At 42.4% G+C, this 14869-nt stretch overlaps 1 protein-coding gene across 2 annotated transcripts in view; it reads right to left on the bottom strand.

Moving 5' to 3' along the window:
• Positions 1-14869, bottom strand: part of ZNF804A (zinc finger protein 804A) — a 578558-nt gene that overhangs the window by 267424 nt on the left and 296265 nt on the right. The window contains exon 1 of one of the 2 annotated variants that reach the window (XM_029605954.1): positions 14026-14127. The exons of the other annotated variant lie outside the window; for it this stretch is intronic. Within the exon in view, the coding sequence (XP_029461814.1) occupies positions 14026-14034 (9 nt within the window). The 5' untranslated portion in view covers positions 14035-14127. Of the gene's footprint in view, positions 1-14025; positions 14128-14869 lie in introns of those variants that run through there. 2 annotated transcript variants of the gene reach the window in all.

Below are 14869 nucleotides of genomic sequence, written 5' to 3'. Positions count from 1 at the left end.
GAAATACTTCCATCTTCTAGATTCTGTTCCTCTGTGACATTTACAACATCTGTGTGATTTACCTAAAAAACATTTTAATATCTATGTGACATTACAAACAATTCATTCATAAGAACATAAGAAATTGCCATGCTGGGTCAGACCAAGGGTCCATCAAGCCCAGCATCCTGTTTCCAACAGAAGCCAAAACCAGGCCACAAGAACCTGGAAATTACCCAAACACTAAGAAGATTCCATGCTACTGATGCAATTAATAGCAGTGGCTATTCCCTAAGTAAACTTGATTAATAGCTGTTAATGGACTTCTCCTCCAAGAACTTATCCAAACCTTTTTTGAACCCAGCTACACTAACTGAACTAACCACATCCTCTGACAACAAATTCCAGAGCTTTATTGTGCATTGAGTAAAAAATAATTTTCTCCGATTAGTCTTAAATGGGCTACTTGCTAACTTCATGGAATGCCCCCTAGTCTTTCTATTATTCGAAAGTGTAAATAACTGAGTCACATCTACTCGGTCAAGACCTCTCATGATTTTAAAGACCTCTATCATATCCCCCCCTCAACCGTCTCTTCTCCAAGCTGAACAGCCCTAACCTATTCAACCTTTCCTCATAGGGGAGCTGTTCCATCCCCTTTATCATTTTGGTTGCCCTTCTCTGTACCTTCTCCATCGCAACTATATCTTTTTTGAGATGCGGCGACCAGAATTATACACAGAATTCAAGGTGTGGTCTCACCATGGAGCGATATAGAGGCATTATGACATTTTCTGTTATATAAACAACTCCCTTCCTAATAATTCCTAACATTTTATTTGCTTTTTTGACTGCTGCAGCACACTGAGTCGACGATTTTAAAGTATTATCCACTATGATGCCTAGATCTTTTTCCTGGGTGGTAGCTCCTAATATGGAACTTAACATTGTGTAACTACAGCAAGGGTTATTTTTCCCTATATGCAACACCTTGCACTTGTCCACATTAAATTTCATCTGCCATTTGGATGCCCAATCTTCCAGTCTTGCAAGGTCCTCCTGTAATGTATCACAGTCTGCTTGTGATTTAACTACTCTGAATAATTTTGTATCATCCGCAAATTTGATAACCTCACGTGTCGTATTCCTTTCCAGATCATTTATATATATATTGAAAAGCAACGGTCCAAGTTCAGATCCCTGAGGCACTCCACTGTTTACCCTTTTCCACTGAGAAAATTGACCATTTAATCCTACTCTCTGTTTCCTGTCTTTTAACCAGTTTGTAATCCACGAAAGGATATCACATCCTATCCCATGACTTTTTAGTTTTCGTAGAAGCCTCTCATAAGGGACTTTTTCAAATGCCTTCTGAAAATCCAAATACACTACATCTACCGGTTCACCTTTATCCACATGTTTATTAATCCCTTCAAAAAAATGAAGATTTGTTAGGCAAGACTTCCCTTGGGTAAATCCATGTTGACTGCGTTCCATTAAACCATGTCTTTCTATATGCTCTACGATTTTGATCTTGAGAATAGTTTCCACTATTTATCCCGGCACTGAAGTCAGGCTCACTGGTCTATAGTTACCCGGATTGCCCCTGGAGCCTTTTTTAAATATTGGGGTTACATTGGCCACCCTCCATACTCATACATACTTCCATTCACAACCCACACCATACCAATCATACTAGCAATGAAGCCCAACTTGATCATTGACCCATTTCTTTACATATAGGCACCCTTATTTAAACTCATTTACATTTAATAACCCTTGTTCAAACTGTATCAACAGAGTACTGTCTCACAACCTAATCACTTTGATTTTACACTTTAGGAACCATGACATGAAAACGATATTCTTCATATTTTGCTGTGACAATATCCTCAACATTGATTTTGCTCTTTAGCAAACATAACATGGAAATGGTGTTCTTCTTATTTTGCCATGATACTGTCCAACAAGGCCCTTGTTTCGCCGAATCGGCTTCCTCAGGGGAATACTTGATTAAACAGAACACCTCTACCATCGCTGACAACAGCTTGAATACTTCCTACTTACTTCCATGAATCAGAGTCAGATTTCTCTCTAAAATTTTTAAACATACAAGGCTTTTGAATATCTTAGAGCTTATGACTGCAAACACATACTCCAATGGGTAACCCGCTGTTCGCCTGGTCAATCATTTGACATCTCACTTTGCCAAACTCCAGAAACTGAGCGTGCCCACACCCAGAAAAATGCAAATTCCTTAATGAAACTAACTCATTTTCTTAGACCTGTGTCTCAGAGAACGCCGAGATGTTGAGAGAGAAATTGTCGGCTCAGTGTGCTGCAGCAGTCAAAAAAGCAAACAGAATGTTAGGAATTATAAGGAAGAGAATGGTTAATAAAACGGAAAATGTCATAATGCCTCTGTATTGCTCCATGGTGAGACCACACCTTGAATACTGTGTACAATTCTGGTCACTACATCTCAAAAAAGATATAATTGCGATGGAGAAGGTACAGAAAAGGGCAATCAAAATGATAAATGGGATGGAACAGCTCCCCTATGAGGAAAGACTAAAGAGGTTAGGACTTTTCAGCTTGGAGAAGAGACAGCTGAGAGGGGATATGATAGAGGTGTTTAAAATTATGAGAGGTCTAGAACAGGTAAATGTGAATCTGTTATTTACTCGTTCGGATAATAGAAAGACTAGGGGGCACTCCATGAAGTTAGCATGTGGCACATTTAAAACTAATCGGAGAAAGTTCTTTTTCACTCAACGCACAATTAAACTCTGGAATTTGTTGCCAGAGGACATGGTTAGTGTAATTAGTTTAGCTGTGTTTAAAAAAGGATTGGATAAGTTCTTGGAGGAGAAGTCCATTCCCTATTAAGTTGACTTAGAAAATAGCCACTGCTATTACTAGCAACAGTAACATGGAATAGACTTAGTTTTTGGGTACTTTCCAGGTTCTTATGGTCTGGATTGTCTGCTGTTGGAAACAGGATGCTGGGCTTGATGGACCCTTGGTCTGACCCAGTATGGCATGTTCTTTTGTTCTTATGTTAAGCTCTCCTGAGTTCTTGAGTCATTCCAGAGACATACTTGTTCTTCTTGTCCCTTCTTATTTTAAATTATATCTTTATTAGCTTTTAAATGTTTTACAACATTAAAGTAAAGAAATGATACATCATACTCATAATTAAGCAGAACAAAGCAGTTTCCTGCAATAACAATTCACAAGATATTACAGTATGAACATCATTAGTCTCCATATTTGTGAAGGAGAGGAAGAAATTTAAAGGAAAATGGAAAAAAAAATCATAGAATTCATTTCAGTGAAACCAAATTATATTTAAATGCCAAATTCAACCTAGATTTATTCAGTCCTGTTGATCTTATCAACAAGAAAAGTCTCTAAATGAGCTGGGTCAACAAAAATAAATGTATTCTCCACATCCATTAAAATTTAAGGAAACTGGAAGAGTGGTCGAAGATATGGCAGCTGAGATTCAATGCCAAGAAGTGCAAAGTCATGCATATGGGGAGTGGAAATCCGAATGAACTATATTTGATGTGGGGGGGGGGGGGGGGGGAAAGGCTGATGTGCACGGAGCAGGAGAGGGACCTTGGGGTGATAGTGTCTAATGATATGAAGTCTGCGAAACAATGCGACAAGGCGATAGCAAAAGCCAGAAGAATGCTGGGATGCATAGAGAGAGGAATATCGAGTAAGAAAAGGGAAGTGATTATCCCCTTGTACAGATCCTTGGTGAGGCCTCACCTGGAGTACTGTGTTCAGTTCTGGAGGCCGTATCTACAAAGAGACAAGGACAAGATGGAAACGGTACAGAGAAGGGTGACCAGGAAGGTGGAGGGTCTTCATAGGATGACATACGAGGAGAGATTGAAGAATCTAAATATGTACTCCCTGGAGGAAAGGAGGAGCAGGGGTGATATGATTCAGACTTTCAGATACCTGAAAAACTTTAATGATCCAAAGACAACGACAAACCTTTTCCGTCAGAACAAAATCAGCAGAACCAGAGGTCACGAGCTGAGGCTCCAGGGAGGAAGACTAAGAACCAATGTCAGGAAGTATTTCTTCACGGAAAGGGTGGTGGATGCCTGGAATGCCCTTCCGGAGGAAGTGGTGAAGTCTAAAACTGTGAACGACTTCAAAGGGGCGTGGGATAAACACTGTGGATCCATCAAGTCTAGAGGGCGTGAATAAAGTGGAGGCATTCAAACACTGCACGGAGCGGCAGTAGCCACAGTGGCATTCAAACACTGCACGGAGCGGCAGTAGCCACAGAGGCATTCACGGAGCGGGATGCCAGTGGCCAGTAGTTGGTGTTCCACCTTCACGGAGCGGAAGGATGGAGGGCTGCTATTTCCAAAAAAAATAAATAAAACAAAATAATAAAATAAAAACAGGGGTGGGTAAGAGTATGGGGCAAGGGGGTGGCCTGCTTGTTACAGCGGTCACTACCCCTAATTGAGCTGGATGTCACTTGGATGCAGATACAGAGCTGCTCTCTAAATTGGGTGGAGGGGAATTAGGGCTGGAGGGTACTGGAAGCCAATAGTAACAGGTGGGAGAGAGAAAAAGGGGAAAAAATGGATAAAGTGCGTAGCTTGCTGGGCCGTTTGGTCTTCTTCTGCTGTCATTTCTATGTTTCTATGTAATACATTTACATGAGAACTTCAAATAAAAGGAGGTTCCCAGGTCAATCACACTCTGTTTTAACTGCAAAAAAGGATTTCCTTCTCATCTGTCTCTCTTTTGCTACATCTGGGAATTTTTTAATTTGTTGTCCACAAAATACTCATTTTAAAATTGGAAATATTGCCCAAGTACCAGATCTTTATCAGAATTTAAAGAAAACCTAACAAGCTCTTGAGTCTTGGAAGGAATAAAAAAAAACCAGAACTAACAATAGATTCAAGCAATCTGACTTTCCTTCTTCAGTGTTAGACGAAATCTTTTTTTAGCAGGTAAATAATAATATTTTGAAATCATAAAGTCTTTCTGAGAAGAAAATTGAAGTACCTCCACAATATTTCTTATCAAGTTCAATAGGAGAGATCCACCTTGTTTTAGTAAATTTAGCAGATGTAGGTTGGGAGCCCCTAACATATTTTCCAGGGATTCATTCTTCTGTCCTTAATACCAGCCATTATAGATGATTGTATCGTAGACCCAGCTGAAGATAGACTGGGCAATTGATGTTCAATCTCAACCACTCTAGTCTCCAAATCAGTGAGCTTAGCTGATACTCTGGCAGAAAAAGAACACAAGCGCTCAACAGTACCAGCTAATGAGGATTCAGTGCGCGTTACCAACTCCATGTGTCTCTTAAATTTATTTCTGCCAGTTCTATTATGAAACTTACAGCACTTACTCCAAGGGCATCTGGAGAGCGACAAACAGGCTTTGGTATCACTATCCCTGTCTCCACAGGGATAACTCCACTAGCAAGTATAGGCTGAATAAACTCTCTCTTTATTCACCACAGTCATAGGGCATGCAGTATTACCATCTGGAATGCGATTTACCAGATCACTAGATGTTAGAGAAACCCTAACTACACCCAAATTGCTCCCAGATACCTCCTCCCTGACTGAGGATGCAATAGGTAGAGGAGGCAATATACAATCTCTGGGACTCAAAATTGTTTCAAATAACTCCCTGCTAGAGTCAACAAGATCAAATATGGCAGATATTATCAAATGATTGTCTATGGGACCTCCTACTGGAGTCAAAGAAGTGGGGGATGCTGCATATTTTCCTTTTCTCTTTTTACCCACATTCAAGAACACAGAAAAATATTTCCAAATAGTCATGCCACTTTGGCATGCAGCTTTGGTGATGCACACCAGCTGTGTGCCACTGCATGCAGATTCAAATAACCATGGCTTTCTGATGATGTCAGCGTCTCTTCTCTCCAGAAAGTGGTAGCATTCAGGATATGCAAATAGTGCTATTCCGGAAGGACAGAATGGCAGCACCTTCTTCTAAAGGTTCCTTCCTTTATTAAGCTGGACATGGGGGGGGGGGGGGGGGGGGGGGGAGAATGCAGGAATGGAGAGAGTGCGAGGGGGAGGCTTTGATGACCCTTGTAGAGTGCTTACCAAGACCACCCCTCTGGTTCACCTAATCCTACTGTCTAGGGAACCCCCTCCCAGGGGAGATTCTCAGATGCTTAGAGGTACTGGTCAACCCGAGGTTACACTCCACCAGGTTTCCCTGAGAGGTAGGCTCTACTGGGGAAATCAGATTGTTGCTCCAGGAGCAAGAGGGCTCAACCAGGCCAAGGCCTTACATGGATCTGAAAGCTAATACAATCAGTCCTCACTTGTCCACAGATGAAGGAGACAGAGACTACTGGCAACTGTCTAGCACCACACATTCCTTATAACCCAAGATGAGGTCATAGAAGAGATATGTCCCTGGTCTCTGACAGCTGAGGACAGTGGAATCCCCATGCATAAGGATTGATCTAGCAGGAAGAAATAAAAAACATTTAACAAAAAGAAAATACAAAAATAAAGAAACTGAGTTTCAGTAATGAATGTGTTTCCAGTCTATGCAGCCACTAATAAATCTTTTAACAATAATTTGGTGTATTATTTAGAAGTATTTTATGGCACAAAGATTTCACTTTATGGTCTTGTCATTTTAATAAGGTATTTTCAATGTTCCAGACCACCTTTCCTGCCCACACTACTCATAATGCCTGCTTAAAATTACATTCTGTCTCTCAGTCCTGCTTTATGTAGGCTGTTGGATTAAAAACAAGACTTAAAGCTCCTGCTGAGTATGTTCTCATGTTGAGGATCAAAGCTGCCATAACAAAATTATTGATTCATAATCCAATAACTTCATACAGCATCTTACACATCCATCATTCTACTGATTTCAAGTATAATGCAGCTCTAACAACCTGTGAAGATTGTATTCTGAAGGAAGCAGCAAAAGCCATTTTGCTCAAACACTATTTCTATATAAAGTAATCTTACAAGAAGAACAACTCTGAAATTGAAGTCCCATTGCTATGACCAATTTATTTTTTGAACATTTTCACAGTTTCAAATTCCCAATAAAACTTATAAAATGATTTTGGATTATTTTGTGACCCACAATAATGCTTTTAGTTTGAATGAGATGAAAAATCATTACTATTTTTGCGTGCAATAGAGGTGACATTTCTGTGGTAGGGAACATCAGATATCTGTGCTCCCGAAATTTAATCTGTAAGCAGCAGGGCTCACTGGATAGTTCACTAGCTCATCATTAGCATTACAAAAGTAAGCCTCTGAACCAAATAATGTTCAGTAAGGGAGGATTATAACCTGACTCATCGTCACCAAAGGTGTGCATTGGTGGGCTTCATTTCAAGGAGTTTTGTTTTTCAGGGTTTGTTTTTTTTTTTTTTTTCATACACACATTAAAATCATTCTGTGAGGGAGTCTACAAGAAACTCCCTTAGACCACCTTAAGGGACCAGGCACAACTGTCTCCTCCAGTCCTCCTTAAGAGCCAGACCCATAGGGAATCCTGGGTGAAAGTAGGAGCCCTTCACCAGAGCATAAGAACTCAGGGCCTAGAAGGATTAAACAGGCCCCGAGAAGCGGGAAGGAAGCCAGAGTAAGCCATGATCACTTATATATGACTGTGTTTGTTGCCAACAATGTGAGGTGAGCAGTTTCTTTTTCTGTTTTGCTTTATCTCTGTAAATAAATTGTATATACAGAAACAGCCAGTGTCTGCCTTCTTTATCTTACTGGCTGTTTCACCGACCGCAGCTGGCCCAAGTCACCACATATGGTGGCAGAGTGGGATTCTCTTGCCTAAGTGGGAAGCACCGGCAGAAGCCCACAACCGCAGCAAAATAAAAAAAAACCCCAACTCTGCAGAGTGTTTTTCCCCTTTCCCTGGGCCCTCCCAGTTCCACTCACTCAGCCTTCGTACAACATGCCAAGGGGGCTAGCCCCACCTGTATAATCAGGGTTCAAGCAGACAGTAAGGCCTGAACATGCCAGCAGGATTTTTTTCCCTCTCCTTTCCCCAGAGAGGTACATAGTTGGAGGCAGCTCACTAAGCAGGGAAGATGGAGCAGCTGATCCAGGTCCTTGCTACAAGGCAGTAACAGTTATAGAATGCCATGCAAACTGCCATATCCAGTCCACCTCCCTTGTCACCAACAATACTTAACATGACCCCCAGAGAAGACCCCAATGGATTTCTGAAAAACTTTGAATGCACAGCCTGGCCAGAGGATATGTGGGCTACATATCTGAGGAATCTACTAACTGGGATCAGTCAAGATGTCTTCCAAATAGCCAATCCGGAAGGGAGGGTCACTTACCAGGAAGTCAAGATAGCCATTCTAGAGAGAGCGGGACTCATCCTAGAAGCCTACTGGCAGAGATTTTGGCAGGGAATACTGCAGGCTGGAGAAAATCCTAGAAACCTAATCCTCGCTCCCCAACATAAAGGTGAATTTTAAAAACCCAGCAAGAGCCAAAATCAGGAGATATGAGAATATGTCGGGCCAGCGTGTGTCGAGCCGATTACATGCACAAATGAAAAAGTCCGAAAAAGGGGCATGAGTATTGACTGGGTGGGGCATGGGCTTTCCGGAACTTTATCCTGAAATCTGTGCATAAGTATGCACACAAACGCGCACCGGAATCCCCTGCTGCGTAACTTTTCTACTGCTATGGATGGCATGTCAGTAACAAAACAAAAAGTTCTAGGCTAGTCAGTGGGGTTTAATAAACTAGGGAGGTTTGGGAGTCCTGTCCCTTAATTGAGAAAACTGGGAACAAGTTGTTCACTGGCGCACGTCTCTTATAAAATTCCCCCACTAACATGGTAGAGGTGGCATTTGAATGCACATGTCCATATAAAATTGTGCTTACATGTACGCGCGTCCAAGCTATTTTATACCATGCGCACATGGGGGCAAATCTTTAAACTTACGCGAGGGCGCAGATTTGTTTGCGCAACCCGGCACGAACAAATCTACGCCCGATTTTATAACATGTGCGCGCTGCTGCGCGCATGTTATAAAATCCAGGGTCGGCGCGCGCAGAGGGGTGCAGAATTGTGCAATCTGCGTGCGCCGAGCCGCCTGCCTCCGTTCCCTCCGAGGCCTTGGAGGAAACTTTTTTTTGTCCCCCCCCACCTATCTAACCCACCCCTAACTAAATCTCCCCCCTACCTTATTTCGTGGAGTTACGCCTGCCTCTGGCAGCAGGCGTAACTTGCACACGCCGCTGGCTCCCTTCCCCGGCACAGGCCGTTGTGCCAGAGCACTCGGCCCCGCACCCGGACCGCTGTCATGCTCTGGCCCTGCCCACGGACTGCCGCCACACCCCCAGACACGCCCCCGGCCAACCCCTTATTCAAAGCTCCGGGACTTACTCGCATCCCGGGGCTTGCGCGCGTCGCCGAGCCTATGCAAGATAGGCTCAGCGCATGCAGGGGGAGGCAGGGGTAAGTTTTCGGGGGTTGCACGTGTATCTTACGCGCACAACCCTTTGAAAATCTACCCCATAGGTTATAAAATGGAGGTGTCTCTGGATGTGAACTGACAGACAGACACACGCACATGTGCACCTGCACACCAGAATTAAAGTTACCATCATAGTGGGGCTCAAAAGAGGACTGGACAAGTTCCTGAAGTAATAGCCCATAAACAGTTATTAGCTAGGTAGATTTCGGAAAGTCAATGCTTATGCCTGGGAATGAAATAAAAGAAATGGATTAACTATTGGGGATCTGCCATGTTCTTGTGACCTGAATCAGCCACTCTCGGAGACAGGATACTGGGCTCAAAGTACTTTGGTCTGACCCAAAAGGACACTTATGTTCTTATATAGAAATTTTTCATGAAAATTTACATGTAGAATTTTAAAATACAGAAATATGCACATAATTTTAAACTTCTCCCCAACTATGACCCGGGGAATGCTTCTGCTCAAACTTGGTTGAAATTAGGTGTGTACATGATATATATGTGTAAGTTTACCCGGCTATTGGGCTGGCAATTTTGTAAAAGGCCATTTCTGCATGGAAAACATTTTTCATTAATAAAAATTGCTGGCTTGGAATGCCTAATTCCAGCGTTCTTTCACAATACTCCATAAGCAATGAAATATAGGAATTGGTTTAAAGAGGAAACAATTTAGAATAGTTTATATTGGTCCAATAAAAGGTATGATAGCTTGCAAGAAATCCAGCAATATTATCAGAAGTCTGCACTATAGCTAAACATAAAGGTAAAGCACATTTATAACAACCTTTTTCTAATTTGTTACAAAATGGTATTTTTAAATCTATAGTAGAATGTGTTTTTTCCAAGTTTTATATCAAGGATTTTTTTTTTTTTTTAAATCTTATACTTTTGGTAAAAATTCATTTAGGGCATAAACCTATTTCATAAATGGATACAAATGTTTGACTCTAGAAAATGTAGTCATGGGAAAATGGCATTAAGTAGTGTAAGACAGCCATAAGCAGCCTGTGGTGAGAAAGCCCCAGAGGGAACTCACAAATCATCAGCAAACTGAGGACTGCTGACTGCCTGTAGAGTCTGCCATAGAGACAGATGGCACTGTTAGAATATTATCTTTCTCTTTAGCATCTGGATTTTGGAAGCAGGAAAATAAAGAGGAACAATATGTTTCACTAAAAAAACCAAACGAACCTCAGGCTACCTGAATAACTAATGAATAGCTGATTTGGCATTTATATTTCAGGGAGAATACATCAGTACATTTTTTTTTCTTATATCTGGGGCTATATAATATCTGAGTAGTATCTATGGGTAGGGTCCCCAGTTTCCTGCGGAAAGCATGGCAAAATCTGGCCTTATCACAAAATTAGTTGATTCCCGCAGAATCACTGCAGGAGACTGGGGGACTGCACCAAGTTGAGGAGTCAGAAGCTAGTCAGTGTGTGCACTTTCAACTCCTTCTCCTTTCAGTGACTAATTCCTCCCCCCCCCCCTGTTGAAGAGTTTGGCAGGAGGAGGTGGTGAGTAGTGGTATCTTGTGCCCTGTCCTTCTCCTGTGTTTCCTGGGATCTGACTGCCACTTTGAGCAGTGTTATACTACAGGTGTTGTGTGTGATTCAAAGTGCAAGTTGGATCCTGGCTTGTAGAGAGTAGAGACGTGTTTCTTTTTTTTTTTTTTTTTTCGGTTCGGGCCCCCGTGGGTAATTTTGATTTTTTTCGCTGTTCTGGATTTTTTTTCGTGGTTCCCGAATTATGTGTTAGCGTGCACTAACATGAAATATGAATTTTTCTGAAATTTTGGAAAAATTCCTTTTGTTTTTGAGTGCTGTTGAACCATGATGAATTGTCTAATTCATTTAAAACAAATGTACATCTCTAGTAGAGAGAGAAGGTTGTGGCCTGAAACACCACCGCTAACCACATCCTATTGTCATTCCAGTCTGTGTAGGAGACGGGACAGTGAAATAAAAAGGGAATTTGGGAAATCAACAAGGGTGTTGTTTGAAAGAGAGGCTAAGTGAATGGAGTAAGAGTATGGAAAAGGGGATGGGGTAGAGTGGTTAGGTTTCATTTTATCACTTAAAATAAGAGAGACGGCTCCTGGGATGGGGTGAGAAAGGGAAAGACTGAGGAATGAAGACAGGAAGGGAGACAAAATGAACCAAGCTGGGGAAGAGGAGGGGAATGGATCTGGAGCTGCAAGGGGAGTAGGGCTAGAACTGGGAAAGGGATATCTCACAATACTCACTCTGATCTGTGCTAAGATCCCAGAATCTCCTCCCCTCTTCCCCACCCCACATTCGCAGTCTTTCTTCCTCCCTCCTTCTCTCCATTCTTAATCCTACCTATATCTCCTTCCTGATCCTTACTATTGTCTCCTCCACCCCTGATTCTCCCTCCCTCCCATCTTTCTATCCTTGATAATTCCTCCTCCTGCACCAATTCCTGAGATCCATCACCCATAAAATTCCCAAAAAAATCAAGTAAATTTCATTTGGGTTTTATTTTGAAAGGAACCCACACCAATTGTCTCTTTAAAAAAAAAAAAAAAAAGCTTTCCCTACTCTCTTGGGCTTAGCCAAAGCCCCCTCGGACTTCCACACTCTCTTCTACCCTATTCAGTTGATCCTACCATGCTAGTACTGTATTGTAAAATGGTGCCAGCTGATCTGAAACTGGTTCTGTTTTGGGTTACAACCATATTCTAAAATGGTACCAGCCTCATGTCAGCCAACACCATTTTGGAATGTGGCAGGGCAGGAGTGACCAAGGTTTGCTCCTGCTCTGTTAGAAATTGAGTAAGATTAGGTGGGTGAAATGTAACGGATTGGCTCTCTGGTCTCTTAGGCTTGAGGTGGGTAGTTATCTCCTGGGCTGAACCTGAGTCCACTTGTAACACACGGATATTGGGAACAGCTTTAGTACCAACTTCTGACTCCCAAACTTGTACAACCAGGGCAGGTCTCTGTATTTTATATGCACAGTTTCTCTTGTAGTTTGGAATCCACTAGGAAAACCACCCCTGTTTTTCCAGACATGAGGCCCTGCCTTATCTTCTGGCCTATTACATGTCTTATATGCTGATTTAACTTGTCTTTGTTTAACTGACAGTAGGAGGTCAAAGAATTTGCACTCTTTATGGAGTATGCTTCTTTTCCCTGAATTCATCTGCTTGGGTCACTCTTTTCCTTTCCTTTTCACCACACCTTGGAATAGGTCTTCTGTCTAGCAAGCCCCTCTTTGTGTAAAGAATGTCCCTTGCTGGCCACGTGCATAAGACTTCTACTATACTCTCACATGGGTTATATTTTCTCTCTTGCTGGGCCTACCACCAGATTGCATCTAGTGCTTACAGTCCTCCCTGATCCTCTTCCCCATGGATTTAGACTGGATAAGTTCTCTATATAATGATCTCTCAAGGGTGTTGAGTAACTGGGTACATCATTTAGGTTTGAATAAGCTATGGGGCGAGTTGCACGCTCTTTTCTTGGGCCTTGCTCCACCAAGCAGACATACTTCTATTCCCTGTAAGCACAGAGTAAGTTCCAAACATCAAACTTTTCTGCAAAGACTTGAATGCATATTTCACTGAGGCTCTAGGCAATTTAGCTAGGTTCAATGCAAACTTAAATTACAGTTTTGAGTTCATCTGCAGACCATGCCCCTGTCCACCTCTTTTTAAGACTCCAAACAGAGCAATTGTTCAATTAACAGATTTTACTCTTGCATTTCCAAGATATTTATGTTTCACTTAACAATAATACATTCTTTAGGTCAGCACACTTCTCCCCTAGCATTAATCACAATGTTAGATATTACTTCATAGGAAATCCAGTGCAGTTTCTATGTACTCTTTAATAACGTGGTTCATGAAAATGGAAAAACACATCTCACATGCCCCAGTTCTTCTTAGTACTTCTCAGCTGCATAGGGGGTTGTATTAAGGTTTCTATCCCTTAGCACTAAACGCAGCAGATCCCTTATTCTGAACCAAACACTAGATCCATTTCATGTTGTCACAGTGACCAGACCTTCTTCTATTGGAACTGGTTTTTTTTTTCCTACCTAGACCGAGCTGTTCCCTGCCAGTCTCTAAGCATTTCACATGTACCAAAACTCATTACTGGCTGTTTTAGGGCAATCTTGATTGTTATCCAGTTCTCTGGCAACAGCTTAATGAGTAGTCACAGTTTCAGTCTACTCTGGTAAACTGCTTCCATAAACTTTCAAGTGTCCCAGGAGTAATCAAGAAAACTACTAAAAAAAAAATACTGCTTCTATGCCCTTTTAAATGTACCAGCAAAACTTGAAAAAAACATTTAGGACTACTGCAGCACCGCTCCACTTGATAAGCTCCCTTAAGTTTCTCCTTGTGCCCACTGATAACTTTTGTATCAAATTCTTTCCTAACAGCTATCAAAAGAAAAGAGATAGCAATATTGCATTCTAGTACCCCTTGAACTCCTGAGACAAATTTACTTAACTCAAATTCCATAGTTGCTCAGCTTCTTTGTCATCCTCACCAGCATCATCCTCCATAGTTAATAGCCCAACAGGCTGGACACTCATCTGGCTTGGGTCCCAGTTCCTGGACACCTAGCTCCACTCTGGCTCTGGTGCATATGGGGGGGGGGGGGGGGGGGGGGGGGGGGGGGGGGGGTGGGTGTGTGTGTGTGTACCTTTCCCTACTGCTCAGAGTTTTCCTTTATACAGCTGATATCCTACAAAAATTGGATTCATAGCTCTACCCACAATCACCTGTTCTCCACTTATACTGATTCTCCCAGGAGCTAGGTAGAAAGGGAATCTGGGAAATGTAGTCTTTCCTCAACAGCCATTTTGAATTTTACCCCATCAGGTATTTGAATAGCACTGTCTTCATAAGCTTTCGGCCAAATTTTAATAAACCCCCGTGGGTAAAATCCAGGGGTTATGTGAGTGGCTGGGCCTTATGTGCACCATGTGCATTTTAGAAGGGGCCTGGCCCTGCCAGTGACCCTCGTTACGCGCACAATAGTCAGGCCTCTTCCAAGGGGTGGTCCCGGGGGCGGGGAGGGGCAGGGCTGGTGGCGGTCAGTACAGCAATCATTTGCCGTTGTGCCGGGGATCGCATGCCAGCAACCTGCTGTGCATGCAACTTACGCCAGCTCAGGAGCTAGTGTAAGTTCTGAAATGAAGACAAAAAAAAAGGTAGGAACTCTTAAGGGGTCAGGGAGGACAGGGGAAGAGGAAGGGAGTATGGGTAGGAGGTAGGAAAGTTACCTACCAGTCTGCTCCTCAATTGGAGCGGATTGGAACTGGGGGAGGCCACTATTGGGATTTGCTAGGAAGTAAGCAATTCGTTACGCTCTCCTTCTCCAAGGGGAG

The sequence above is a fragment of the Rhinatrema bivittatum genome, chromosome 6 (assembly GCF_901001135.1).
Source record: "Rhinatrema bivittatum chromosome 6, aRhiBiv1.1, whole genome shotgun sequence".
Taxonomy (NCBI): Eukaryota; Metazoa; Chordata; class Amphibia; order Gymnophiona; family Rhinatrematidae; genus Rhinatrema; species Rhinatrema bivittatum.
Note: the sequence above shows the minus strand (reverse complement) of the source record. Positions and strands in the feature narration are given on the sequence as shown.